The 13965-nt window shown below is 42.2% G+C and overlaps 1 protein-coding gene across 3 annotated transcripts in view; it reads left to right on the top strand.

Moving 5' to 3' along the window:
* The window catches only part of tmtc1 (transmembrane O-mannosyltransferase targeting cadherins 1), a 68760-nt gene that overhangs the window by 39122 nt on the left and 15673 nt on the right, over positions 1-13965 (top strand). For all 3 annotated transcript variants that reach the window (XM_063501076.1, XM_063501077.1, XM_063501075.1), the window contains exons 9-13: positions 2508-2675; positions 6685-6798; positions 8045-8188; positions 10632-10740; positions 10854-10956. In XM_063501076.1, the coding sequence (XP_063357146.1) occupies positions 2508-2675; positions 6685-6798; positions 8045-8188; positions 10632-10740; positions 10854-10956 (638 nt within the window). The remainder of the gene's footprint in view (positions 1-2507; positions 2676-6684; positions 6799-8044; positions 8189-10631; positions 10741-10853; positions 10957-13965) is intronic.

Below are 13965 nucleotides of genomic sequence, written 5' to 3' on the forward strand. Positions count from 1 at the left end.
ATTTACTGACAAATGCGTGGTGGTATGAACAAAACTAGCAGGTGTGCACTCTCATGGGGATTTTGCATGGAAACTTTTTTTTTTTTTTTTTTGCACAGGATAAGAATGTTTCCATGCACACAGTTGTAATTGGGGCCCAGTGATTTTATTAAGATCAAAAATTCAGTGTTCAAAGTCCAGAAATTTGGCTGCCGTCCTCTTTGCCGAAACGGCACCTAGCATTTGACATAGTGCTGCTTCTAATTCATAGTGCAAAAACATGCTTAACTCAGTTCCAAATGTTGAGCATAAATGAAGACATCAAAACCATCTCATCACTTTGGATTGCTAAAACATCTGAAAGGGAAATTTTTGCAAAATAGTCCCAAGGTTTGGAAATTCTGCCAACTGTAGCAGTATTGCCATCCAATATATAATAATAATAATAATAATAATAATAATACCCTGACATTGGTCACATGCACTAACTGCTATGGACTGTTTTAATAGCTAACTAGATGTAAAGTTGCTCCATTAACTTCACCAGGAGGCATTTAGGATGAACTGAAACTTAAAGCTTAAACATCCAAATGCATCTATCCCTACAGGACATGGCTTACTTTTCTTAATATGTCCATGCTGTGTTTCCACTACTTCTGGGGTAACAGCAGCAGTTGTGCTATTGTCAGACTGAAATTAAACCGCTCTTAAAGATATCAGTTAATGTAGTTAATAACTATAGCTAGATCTGCTCAGCCACCAGTTGGACCCTCTGCAGTTTGCCTACCGGGCAAACAGGCCGGTGGATGATGCAGTGCACATGGGGCTGCATTACATCCTGCAACACATCGACCGCCCGGGAACTTATGCCAGGGTCCTGTTTGTGAACTTTAGTTCAGCTTTTAACACCATCGTGCCTGAACTTCTCTCCTCCAAACTCTCCCAGCTCAGCGTGTCACCAGCTATCTGTCAGTGGATCACCAGCTTCCTGACAGACAGGAAGCAGCAAGTGAGGCTGGGGGAGATCACCTCTGAAACTCGGTCCCTCAGTATTGGTGCCCCTCAAGGATGTGTCCTCTCACCACTACTGTTCTCCCTCTACACTAATGACTGCACCTCCAAGAACTCGGCTGTTAAACTCCTAAAGTTTGCAGATGACACCGCCGTCATTGGACTCATTCAGGATGGTGATGAGTCTGTATACTGGCAGGAAGTTGAGCGGCTGGTACTCTGGTGCAGTCAGCACAATCTGGAGCTGAACACTCTTAAAACTGTAGAGATGACAGTGGACTTCAGGAGACATCCTTCAACTCTGCTCTCCCTTACCATATCAGACAGCCCTGTGTCGACTGTGAAGATCTTCAAGTTCCTGGGTACCACCATCTCCCAGGACCTGAAGTGGGAGACCAGCATCTCCTCCACCCAGCAAAGACCCAGCAGAGGATGTACTTCCTTAGACAACTGGGGAAGTACAGTCTCCCACAGCAGCTGCTGATCCAGTTCTACACTGCGGTCATTGAGTCCTGTGCTCCTCCATCACAGTCTGGTATGGTGCAGCCACTAAACAGGACAGGCGCAGACTGCAGCGGACTGTACGGGCAGCAGAGAAGATCATCGGCGCCCCCCTGCCCTCCATCCAGGACCTGCACCTCAAGGAAATGGGCAGAGAAAATCATCACAGACCCCTCACACCCTGGACACAGACTTTTTGATCTGCTGCCCTCTGGCAGACGGTACACGAGCCTGCAGACCAGGACCACCCGACACAGGAACAGTTTCTTTCCCCTCGCCATCTCCCTCCGAAACAGTTGACCTGTCACACTGCTCCCACTGCCAGACTGCAACTGCACCTTATGCACATTCTGTAGTATTCATTCCACCTCATTTCATTTCTTCATCCTGTATTCTATGTATATAAGTTTGGATTGGTTATTTATAGTTGGTTTACACAGCTTTGTGTATGTATGTATAATGTATATATAGGGGTGTGTGTGTGTGTGTGTGTGTGTGTGTGTGTGTGTGTGTGTGTGTGTGTGTGTGTGTGTGTGTGTGTGTGTGTGTGTGAGAGATTTACATTGCTGTGCTTGAGAGTCACCATCTACCGGAACCAAATTCCTTGTATGTGTCTGCACATGTACATGGCCAATAACACTATTCTGATTCTGATAGATGGATTTGTTTTAACTCTAACTGAACTCTAGACTGTACATACAGGTGGCTGTAACCAAAGAGACATCACCCATTGGTTTTGGACTAATTTTGAAACCTCAGCATTAGTATTTCTTCCACCATGTTAGTGTTTTGGAACCGCATCGGATTAAAGCGATAAAACGCTAAAGATTATTATCACAGAATAACTTTTCCTCACTAGAAATATGAGACATAGTTGATTTAAAGTGTCATCGGCTTTTAAATGAGTTCTATCAACTCATCCATCCATTTTTTACCTCCTTTTCTGTTCTTCACAAACCTCCCACTTCTTCCTTCCTCTTCTCTTTCTTCCTCCTTCACTGTCTGTCCTCTTGCAGTATGGGTTACTGTATCCTGGTGGCTCATGGACTTGGTCGTCTGTGTTCGTCGGTTGGCCGTTGGGGCACCGCAGTTCTCAGTGTGTCCATGCTGCTACTGGTCCTGCTGTTCTCATGGAAGACTGTCCATCAGAACAATGTGTGGCTCTCCAGGGAGGCCCTGTTCCTGTAAGTCTTCCAGTGTACTTTAATCACAGTTATCAGCTCACACTGAAAGTTTTAGATCAGCAGAGAGATCTACTCCATCAAAGGAGTGCAATCTGAAAATATAACGGATGACATGCTAAGAAATCTGAGAAAACAGACTCCATTGAAAGTTACCACAAAGCTCTGCTGCAAGGTGAAACTACTCAGATAGTTGTAGCTGAAAATTCTAACATTACTAGTTTGTGTTTAACATTTTGAGTGAAAAGCTGAATATCTGCTTTATGTTTTAAAGCAGGGGTGGGGGGGACAGCACCCTGGGTCAACACACCTGAATCACATGATTAGTTCATTACCAGGCCTCTGGAGAACTTCAAGACATGTTGGCTGTTTCTCAATTCAGGGTCTGCAGCCTTAATGGTCCACAAGGGCCGCGCACTCAAAGACCGCTAGGGCCGGAAGTGCGAGGCTTGTGAAATGGGAGGGTCTAACCTTCGTCGCGCTGCCCAGGTTGCCTAGCAACCAATGTTCCCTCTAATTTTTCATGTGTCTGAGCAAACACACAAACTCCCTGAGCGATCCCGTGGACCACTGTGAGCGACATTAGACGTGTGCACTGTGGTCACGCCAGCGTCGAATCCATCCAAGTTACATGGTTTATTAAAATAATCAAATTACAGCATTTACATTTATGTTAGACTACTTTTAATTAACTGCTTTAGCTCACTTACAATGAAAATTTTAAAAAAAATCTTGTTGATGACCTGTGTAGTATGTTAACACTATTGGAAGTAAAAATAACTTGAACTCCAATTTTGAAAACACAACTTTCTTTTTTTTTTTCTTTTTTTTCTTTTTTTTAAAATAAAGCTCTGACTTGTATTCTGAGTCTGTGGTCTGGGAGAGAGTCCTGTAACTCTGTCTGCAAAATACAGGATATAATGACCAATGTTGGGCAATTAATTATATAGTTCTTTAAAAAAGTAACTGAGTTATGCAAACAAAGTTTTTTGCAGCTGTTTACCTAAAAATGCAGCCAAGGCGTTTTTTTTAAATAAACATTTCAAACTATTTACAGAACAATCAGCTGTTCTGCATCAAATTTGATGCCACACAAATTATTTGTGCCACTCCAAAAAATAATTTCTGTCCACTATGAGATAAAGGAGAACAACAGCCTGATACCTGCAGGCCTGACAACAGGAGATGTATAACTCCTGTAACACCTGTAACATTCAGCAGTCGCCTCATTGTTCTGACACACACAACAAAACTACTGACTACACTACACACTAACTACACACTAACTACACAAGATTTGTGCTAAACGTTGCAAATCTCTCACATCTCAAAACACCACCGTCACTCCTAAAACTTCTTCCCGTTTCTTAACAACTAAATGCCATGTTTTGATTGGTCGACATGGTACATTTTTCGACCAATAGGAAAGGGTGGGGTGTTTTGGTTTAGTCTTTGCTCACAGGCGGAGAGTGTTTTCTTTATAAAACGCAGTTTTTACCGTTTCTTCCCGCAGTAAATATAAACAACGATAGTATTCAGGAAGAAAACCAAACATTGCAGATATTTTTATCATAACTCTGGTTTTACGTGGCCTATCAACACAATTTAAAAACTGGTATAAAGTCCACACTTTTCCGTCAATTGTTCCGTCTGTCCTGCTCACATCTCCAATGGTTGTACACGTTGTCACTAGCGTGGCTTCATTCCACACCAGCCACACCGCTTTGCTAGCTAAAACACCGGTGTCGGCACATATTTACTTTAATTTCAATTCAGGTTAGAATTCTTTTTGTGTGCGCAACACAGATTTTCTCTGCGCAGAGACCGTGCCAACAGTGCGCAATTGTGCACGTGCGCAGCTTAGAGGGAACATTGCTAGCAACTATGACACTAACAGCTGGAAAAGTTTCATACATCATTGTTTGACAGAAATGAAGGAGAAAATATTTTGTTCATTTGTTTCTACATGAGCTTTGTGTGATTAGTTGAGTATCTGAGGCTGAGACCACAGGACTGTAAAACATGATTGTTGGGCTTCATTTCTGTACTGAACAGTCATTTTAAGATTAGCTATAACAATTAGCTGATGTTGGTCATGAGACTAAAGTCATCTCACTCTGGTAATGTAAATATAATATGGCCAATATGATAGTTATTATATTAATCATTATTAGTTATCACAGCAGTGAGTTTGAACTCTGTGTCAAATACTGAGCTTCAGTAAAGATTGAAGTTATTTAAATTTCCTATCACCTTAAATCTTCACTCAAAGACAAGTATCTTTGACAGTGTGTATATAGATGTATTTTATATAAGAGACAAATATTGTTAGTTTAATATGTTTGCATTACTATATTTGGCTCAGTGCTTACATATAAACTTGTTGCTGCCTTTCATAGTGTGTAACTTGAAGGCCCTGAGTACTTTCTCCCACACTGAAAACACTGGAATGATAACATTATTTGAACATTACCTAATAAGACTGATTCAGGACACACAATTAGTTATTTGAAACTTTTCTAGCAGTCCTTCACAAACAGGGAACAGTCTGTCTATTCTCTCCATCTGTCAGCTGCTGCTGGCTCTTCCTCCTCCTCTTCCTCACACACTGCTGAGTTTGTCCTGGTGGATCATCAGGGGTGCAAAGCCTCACAGATGATGTGCAGCAGTGGGTCCCTCAGTCTGTCCTCACTCTGGACACTTGCAGTTGTCACACATGGAAATCAAATGTGTGATAAGCTGCAGGATTCAAACACAAGTGTAACTTATAAACACATGTTCATACTTTTATTCCACAATCAGAGAGAAAGAAACAGAGAGAGAGTGCAGGGCAGACAGACAGGTGACAGTCTCAGGTGTATACACTGCTACAAAACAGCACAAGAGAAGGAGGATTTAGTGTTTGTGTTATTACGAGTGCTAAACAAGAAGAGTTCCCAGGTGGTACAGTGGACACATGTGTGACTCCTGTGATTAAAGCATCTTTCTTTCAGCTTAACGAGTGAACCGTCAGCTCGTTCAAACACACGTTAAAGTCCGTTTGGCTCGACACCACCGAACAGAGGCAGCAATATAACATAGCTAACATTAACAGTGCAGTGAATCCTGCTTGTGCCGTGATATTCAGGACTGCAAACCGAGCAGCATCACTGACTTTCAGCTTGTTGTGTTTGTGGATATATGACTGACTTTAATTATCCATAAAATCATCACATTCTCTGTAGGATTAAGGTCGACTATTGGACGGCGTATATTTGAAAGTAAAGGCTTTAAAACCAAGTTAGTGCAAACATCACTAATGTCACATAACTTTGCCGACATGTGGCCAACAGGAATGTTTTAATGTTCTTCATTATTAAACATTTGCACATAAATAAGTGACATAATATTCAGTACTTACTTTTGAAAGTTTACTCTTCGGCCGCTCCGCTTCAGCCGTCCGCAGATTTTTTCCGGCAAAATTATCCACACCCACTGCTGCGCTATGAAGTCTGGGCCATGGAGGATACACGGACCCATCCTTCAAATCCGGGGAAATGAAGGACGCATTTGAGGGCCGCATTTTGAGCAGCCTTTAAATTGGGACAGCCTTCGTCGCGTCGCGGTGACGTAATCGGCCTTAAAATGCGGCCTTTAAGGCTGCAGACCCTGAAGTGGGATACAGCCATGTTGAGGTCATTTTGCCGTTTGAATCAGCTGTGTTGGATCAAGGACACATCAGCCTGGTGTCCTGCACCAGGAATGAAGGTTACATATACAGGACTAGGCAGGTTGCTCTAATGTTGTATCCAGTCAGGATGCATATACCAAAGATATCAGTATCTCTGAGTTATTTATTTATGACATTTATTAAATTATAGGACCAGAGAGCTCCTAGAATTTAGCTACTGCTCAGTTATCACAGACTGGTACTGTCACACTCATCAAACCAAATTTGCACATTTGCTCATTTTGCATAGAACTTTTCCTCAAAAAGTGCTTTTTTTCCACATGTTCTTCTTCCTTATTGTAGTTCTGGTATCCAGACGCTGCCTCACAATGCCAAAGTCCACTACAACTATGCCAACTTCCTGAAAGACACCAGTCGGCACCAGGAGGCAATTCACCACTACACCACTGCCCTCAGGTATTTTTTTGCACAAAACATACTTTTGCTTCTATGGAAGCGAGCAATGGACATTAGAGGAATACATAAGTGCAGTTCTATAAAAAACACACAACCCGTGCTGGATAAAGTGATACTAATGTGGACAGCTTTCCATTTACTTTTATAACACTGGATAAATGATTTCTTTAACTCTATCAAGAGCTTAGTGCTGAATTATTGCCTTACAACTCTGCTGGCTTCACTTTCTAAACCAAGAAGCTGCCCCCATATTTTGTGTTGTCCATGGTCAAAACACATCTGATTTAGCCTCAACATTTTATGTGTAAATTTATGACTTTACATGTATACATTTATGAAATGTATACATGTAAAGATATGAAGCAAATACTTTGTCAACTACGACAATTTACTTGAAAACATGATCTGTGTTGGTTTGAATGAAAAATAAAATGTAGTCAGATTTACAATCCCTCTCCTCTCATATAAGGTCTTGAATAATCGGGCCCCATCTTATCTTAAAGACCTCATCGTACTGTGACACCCCAACAGACCACGTTGCTCTTAGCTGGGTTGTTTACTTGTGGGTTATAGTCTATTTAAAAGTAGAATGGGAGGCAGAGCCTTCAGCTGTCAGGTCCCTCTTCTGTGGATCCAGCTCCCAGTCCATGATTTGGGAGCCAGACACTGTCTCTATTTTTTACCATTAAACTTAAAACTTTTCTTTTTGACAAAGCATATAGTTAGGCCTGGTCCTAACTATATGCTGCTTTAGGCTTAGGCTGCTGGGGGCTCCCAATAATGCAATTCTTATTAAATTCAGTTCAATTTTACTTACTGTATTTTCCGCGCTATAAGGTGCACTTAAAATCCTTTAATTTTCTCAAAAATCGACGGTTTGCCTTATAATCCGGTGCGCCTTAGGAGTAGCATTGACAATATCAATAACTTCATTTGTATGAAAGTTGCGTCCTTTACTTGAATGAGTATGTAGATGGCAGTCAGACATATATACGTGTTTAACTTGCTCTGAAGCCACCACTGACGTGTTAAAAATATGCCTCCTCATAAAAAGCTTCATGAGGAGATGAAACATGGCTTCAGAGCGTGTCATAAGATTTTTCTTACATATGCGCAAAGTTTCAGGTAGGGCAAGTGTTGTTGACACATAAGACTATTATCAGTTAATTGGAGTGTGCTGTCCAGCATTCTCCGATGCTGATTATACAAAATGTTCTTGATCAATAGCATCCTCCTCTGCTCTCAGGTTATACCCCCGTCATGCCAGCGCCATGAACAATCTTGGCACTTTGACTCGCAGCCCAGAGGAGGCAGAGATGTACTACAGGAAAGCACTGGAAACCAACCCTCAGCACAACCGAGCTCTGTTTAACCTGGGAAACCTCTTTAAGTAAGAGATACACAAACAACAAGGTTGAAACGTGACCACCACTCATCACTGCTTTCTAATTTTGGTTTGAACGTTGAACTTTTGGGAACTCTTTTGAATTTATTTACTCCTGGAGGATGCCTTATTGTTCCATCAGCAACATTCAATTCCTGCTTAAAACTTCTGTTTTCCCTCAGCTCTGAAAAGTTGAGTTCAGTTGAGTTTAGTTTTAAAACTGAACTCAGTCTTGAGTTTCACAGCAAAGGCTGTATGTGGTATTTTTTAGTTTTTTATTCTTAATAAATTTACAAGAATTTCATTTCAGAATAAGGCTGCAACATGACAAAATGTGGAACAAGTGAAACACTTTGAGTAGATTTTGGATCCACTGTATGAAGAGCTGGTTAGCACCAAGATAAAAGACCTGAATGAGACTCTGTTAGCGATGGACTGTCGTAAGCATGTAGTGCTTGTTTTATTGGATATGACTGCTGCATTCGACACTGTGCATCATGACCTGCTGATGTCTGGACTACAGCATTGTGTAGGATTTTCCATCTTGGCACTGAATAACATCATATCTCTCTAACAGGAGCTTTTCTGTTAAGTTGGGTTCGGCTTCATCCTCTGTGGCCCCTCTGCTATTAGGCGTACCGCAGGGATCTATTCTTGGGCCATTGCTGTTTTCATTGTGTCTCCTGCCACTGGGTGCGATCTTCCGAAAACACAAAATTTCATTTCATCTACATGCTGACGATTACCAGCTTTATCTACCTTTCAGTCACTCTGATAGCTCCTCGATTGGACTCCTGCTTGATCGTCTTAGCGATGTTACAACATGGATGGCCCTACATTTTTTGACATTTTAAAAAACGTAAAATGGAAGCAATATTATTTGGTCCCAGTCGTTCCTATGGTGTTGACTTTGCTGCTCTGACTCCTCAGCTGAAGAGCTCGATTACTAATCTTGGGGTAAAAATTGACACTGCACAGTTTTGATGGCCATGCAAATGGGGTGGTGAAATCTTCATTCTATCACCGTCTGTCAAAGGTCAAGCCTTTTCTTTCTAGGCGTGATTTGGAAACTGTCATCCATGCTTTTATAACGTCACGCTTGGATTACTGCAACTCCCTTTTAATAGGGGTTGCTTGGGCTCTCTGTCACGCCTGCAACTGGTGCAGAATGCTGCGGCACAACTGGTAAAAGAAAATTTGAGCACATTACTCTGGTTGTGGCCTCTTTACACTGGCTTTGAACTGAATTTAGAATCTAATTTAAAATCCTCTTACTGGTTTTAAATCCTTAATTGGTCTGGCAGGGTATATTTGCCCTATGCCCCCCCTTGTTCATTCCGGTCAGATGAGCAGGTGTTGCTGTCAGTCCCTAAATCACAGCTGAAACTTAGAGGAGACCAAGCATTCTCTATGGTGGCCCGAAGCTTTGGAATGATCTTCCTCTTCACATCAGGCAGTCTACATCAGTGGTTGTTTTTAAATCCAACTTCACATAGTCGTGGCTAACTGCGCTAACTCCAGACTCACACGTAAACATGGATGGTTTTCATCTGATCCGGGCCGACAGAACAACGGAGAGCGGTAAGAAGAGAGGAGGGGATGATAGATGGTGTAACTCTGGGCATTTATCTATCAAAGAGACGCTATGCTGTAAGGACATTGAGCTGCTAGCGGTTAGCATGAGACCGTACTATCTGTGTGTAAACCGCGAGAGTTTACACACGTGATTATGATAGCTGTGTATGTCCCGCCCTCTGCTAACGCTGCAGCAGCCTGTGAGGTCCTGCACACTGTAACCAGCAGACTCCAAACACAGCACCCTCAGGCCCTTTTCCTGATCTCTGGGGACTTTAATCACATCTCCCTGTCCTCCACTCTCCCCACCTTCACCCAGTACGTCACCTGCCACACCAGAGACAATAAAACATTGGACTTATTGTTTGCCAACACCAAGGAGGCATACAGCTCATCACCTCTTGCTCCCCTGGGGGGCTCAGATCACAACCTGGTTCATCTCCAGCCTGTGTATAAACCTCTAGTACACAGAGAACCAGCTGTGAAACGCACAGTTAGGAAATGGTCGGCAGAGACTGAAGAGGCCCTGAGGGACTGTTTCCGTTCTACTGTGTGGGACAACCTCTGCAGCCCTTTGGAGGATGACCTCCAGCCATGGATAAATCCTGAAATTAAGGCTCTCCTCAAGAAGCCGCCAACACAGCGCCGGGGGAGCAGTGTTCGGTGGATTTGAACCCCTGTGGGTTCATGGGGCAAACACTCTACCTACTGAGCTATCTCCTCCTTGTAGAAACAAAATACTTTGAGCACTCAGAGTTGAAAAACACTATATAATGACGATAACAGAGTATTGCTGTTATTATGATAATGAGGATATAATGGTAAAAATAATGGTATTGATGATAATGATGCTAATGCTGAGTGATGTCTACAGATCTCAGGGGAAGGAGAAAGAAGCTGAGGCTCTGCTCAAGGACTCGATTCGCTTTGGTCCACATTTTGCTGATGCTTACTCCAGTTTGGCATCACTCTATGCTGAACAGGTAACTCAAACCACAAACAAAAACATACAAACATTGTAATGTATCACATTCTATTACTGTGCCTGAAAGGCTGTCGTAACTCTTTTTAATCCTTTCTGATTGTTCTCCCACAGAAACGCTTTTCTGAAGCCAATGAAGTTTATTTAAAAGGCATAGAGAACTGTCCCGACAGCTCCGACCTGCATAACAACTATGGCGTGTTTCTGGTGGATACGGGTGAGTTGAACCTTCCAGTTTTCCAAACGCAGGCTTACTTTAACTAAAAGATTCAAACACTGACCATATATAAGCCTGTTTTAAAGGACTTAATTTTCCTTCCTTTCACAATTTTAAAAATGAACCCGCAGCCAGAGAACTGAGCCTTAATATAATAATCTATACCGTATCAAAATTTGAGTGGGCTTCTGATTAACACCCCATAGAAATTCGCAAAAATTTCAAAAAATGAATGTAAGTCTTTGTCCCTTTGGTAATCAAATATTAAACTGGTGGAAGAAAAACGAAAAATACATATAAAAACCACCTTTATGTCACGGCGGAGCAGCCGGGGGTGTTTGAGGTGTGGACCCAAAAGCGGGTTCACACCTCAAAAAATGAAGTGTAACATAAGGCAAACCGTTTATTTAGGGTGATAACAAAAACAAAGGTGAACTGAGGCAAAGAATAATGATGACCTAAACTGGGAACAGCTAGAACGAGACAAGAAAACTATGACATGAACCTGAACAGAAGCATGAAAAACGGAGACTTGACAAAACATGAAAAATCCATAGACATGAGGCGAGCAGACGACCTGACACTTAACAGAGGGACGCAGAGGACTTAAATACACCGAAGGGTAACGAGGGAAGTGGAAACGCCTGGGAAAACACAGCCGACACAAATGAACCTGAACACCACAGGGGAAGCAAAACTACTGAACATGGAAACACAAGACTTTCAAAATAAAACAGGAAACATGGAGAGACGTAGACATGATAACACAAGCTTGACAACATGGAACACAAGACAGACTGGGGAGACATCGAACACAAGGAGAGACATGGGAGCAGATAAGGGAGACATAAGCACTGACTTACAGTGGCTTGTAAAAGTATTCGGCCCCCTTGAACTTTCCCACATTTTGTCACATTACAGCCACAAACATGAATCAATTCCACGTGAAAGACCAATACAAAGTGTGTACACGTGAGAAGTGGAACGAAAATCATACATGATTCCAAACATTTTTTACAAATAAATAACTGCAAAGTGGGGTGTGCGTAAATATTCATCCCCCTTTGGTCTGAGTGCAGTCAGTTGCCCATAGACGTTGCCTGATGAGTGCTAATGACTAAATAGAGTGCACCTGTGTGTAATCTAATGTCAGTACAAATACAGCTGCTCTGTGACAGCCTCAGAGGTTGTCTAAGAGAATATTGGGAGCAACAACACCATGAAGTCCAAAGAACACACCAGACAGGTCAGGGATAAAGTTACTGAGAAATTTAAAGCAGGCTTAGGCTACAAAAAGATTTCCCAAGCCTTGAACATCCCACGGAGCACTGTTCAAGCCATCGTTCAGAAATGGAAGGAGTATGGCACAACTGTAAACCTACCAAGACAAGGTCGTCCACCTAAACTCACAGGCCGAACAAGGAGAGCGCTGATCAGAAATGCAGCCAAGAGGCCCATGGTGACTCTGGACGAGCTGCAGAGATCTACAGCTCAGGTGGGGGAATCTGTCCATAGGACAACTATTAGTCGTGCACTGCACAAAGTTGGCCTTTATGGAAGAGTGGCAAGAAGAAAGCCATTGTTAACAGAAAACCATAAGAAGTCCCGTTTGCAGTTTGCCACAAGCCATGTGGGGGACACAGCAAACATGTGGAAGAAGGTGCTCTGGTCAGATGAGACCAAAATGCAAAACGCTATGTGTGGCAGAAAACTAACACTGCACATCACTCTGAACACACCATTCCCACTGTCAAATATGGTAGCATCATGCTCTGGGGGTGCTTCTCTTCAGCAGGGACAGGGAAGCTGGTCAGAGTTGATGGGAAGATGGATGGAGCCAAATACAGGGCAATCTTGGAAGAAAACCTCTTGGAGTCTGCAAAAGACTTGAGACTGGGGCGGAGGTTCACCTTCCAGCAGGACAACGACCCTAAACATAAAGCCAGGGCAGCAATGGAATGGTTTAAAACAAAACATATCCATGTGTTAGAATGGCCCAGTCAAAGTCCAGATCTAAATCCAATCGAGAATCTGTGGCAAGATCTGAAAACTGCTGTTCACAAATGCTGTCCATCTAATCTGACTGAGCTGGAGCTGTTCTGCAAAGAAGAATGGGCAAGGATTTCAGTCTGTAGATGTGCAAAGCTGGTAGAGACATACCCTAAAAGACTGGCAGCTGGAATTGCAGCAAAAGGTGGTTCTACAAAGTATTGACTCAGGGGGCTGAATAATTACGCACACCCCACTTTGCAGTTATTTATTTGTAAAACATGTTTGGAATCATGTCTGATTTTCATTCCACTTCTCACGTGTACACCACTTTGTATTGGTCTTTCATGTGGAATTCCAATAACATTGATTCATGTTTGTGGCTGTAATGTGACAAAATGTGGGAAAGTTCAAGGGGGCCGAATACTTTTGCAAGCCACTTTAACTAAAAGTAAAACAAACTACTCAGAGGACGGGAAGACTAGTAAATAAGACGACACAGAAGAAACATAAACTAGGCAAAAACCCAATGAAGACAAACTAATAATAATATTAGAACTTAACATTATATCAATATATAATAAGCAATAAAAATACAAAAAAACTCAAAAATGCTGGGTCACGGACCGAGCCCCCTGACACTCTGGGTCTGCTCAGTAGAAGAATTGTATGAGATTATCCCTCCGAAATAAAAGTTTGTGCTAAAAAACAGACCCGAGTCTGTTAAATGCTAGGGACAATGTGGTAACATAATGGCTGAGCATTACCATATATAGTACCGCATATTTTGCATATGTATTAACAGAAAGAGAACAGAATGGAAATAAAAGAGAGACTGAGAAAGGAAAAACATGGACAGAGAGCTACTTGTACTGGTCAATATTTTGACTGTTTTGCCCTTTTTCACAAAGTATATGCTTATAGACTGCTCAAAAAACATTGTTTGATGGACGTCTCGATGCATTCTCAATCAGGTAAGTAAATCTCCAAAGGTTGATTCTGTTCGTCTGGAGATTTTCA

Source organism: Pelmatolapia mariae, linkage group LG17 (genome assembly GCF_036321145.2).
Source record: "Pelmatolapia mariae isolate MD_Pm_ZW linkage group LG17, Pm_UMD_F_2, whole genome shotgun sequence".
In the NCBI taxonomy this organism is placed as follows: Eukaryota; Metazoa; Chordata; class Actinopteri; order Cichliformes; family Cichlidae; genus Pelmatolapia; species Pelmatolapia mariae.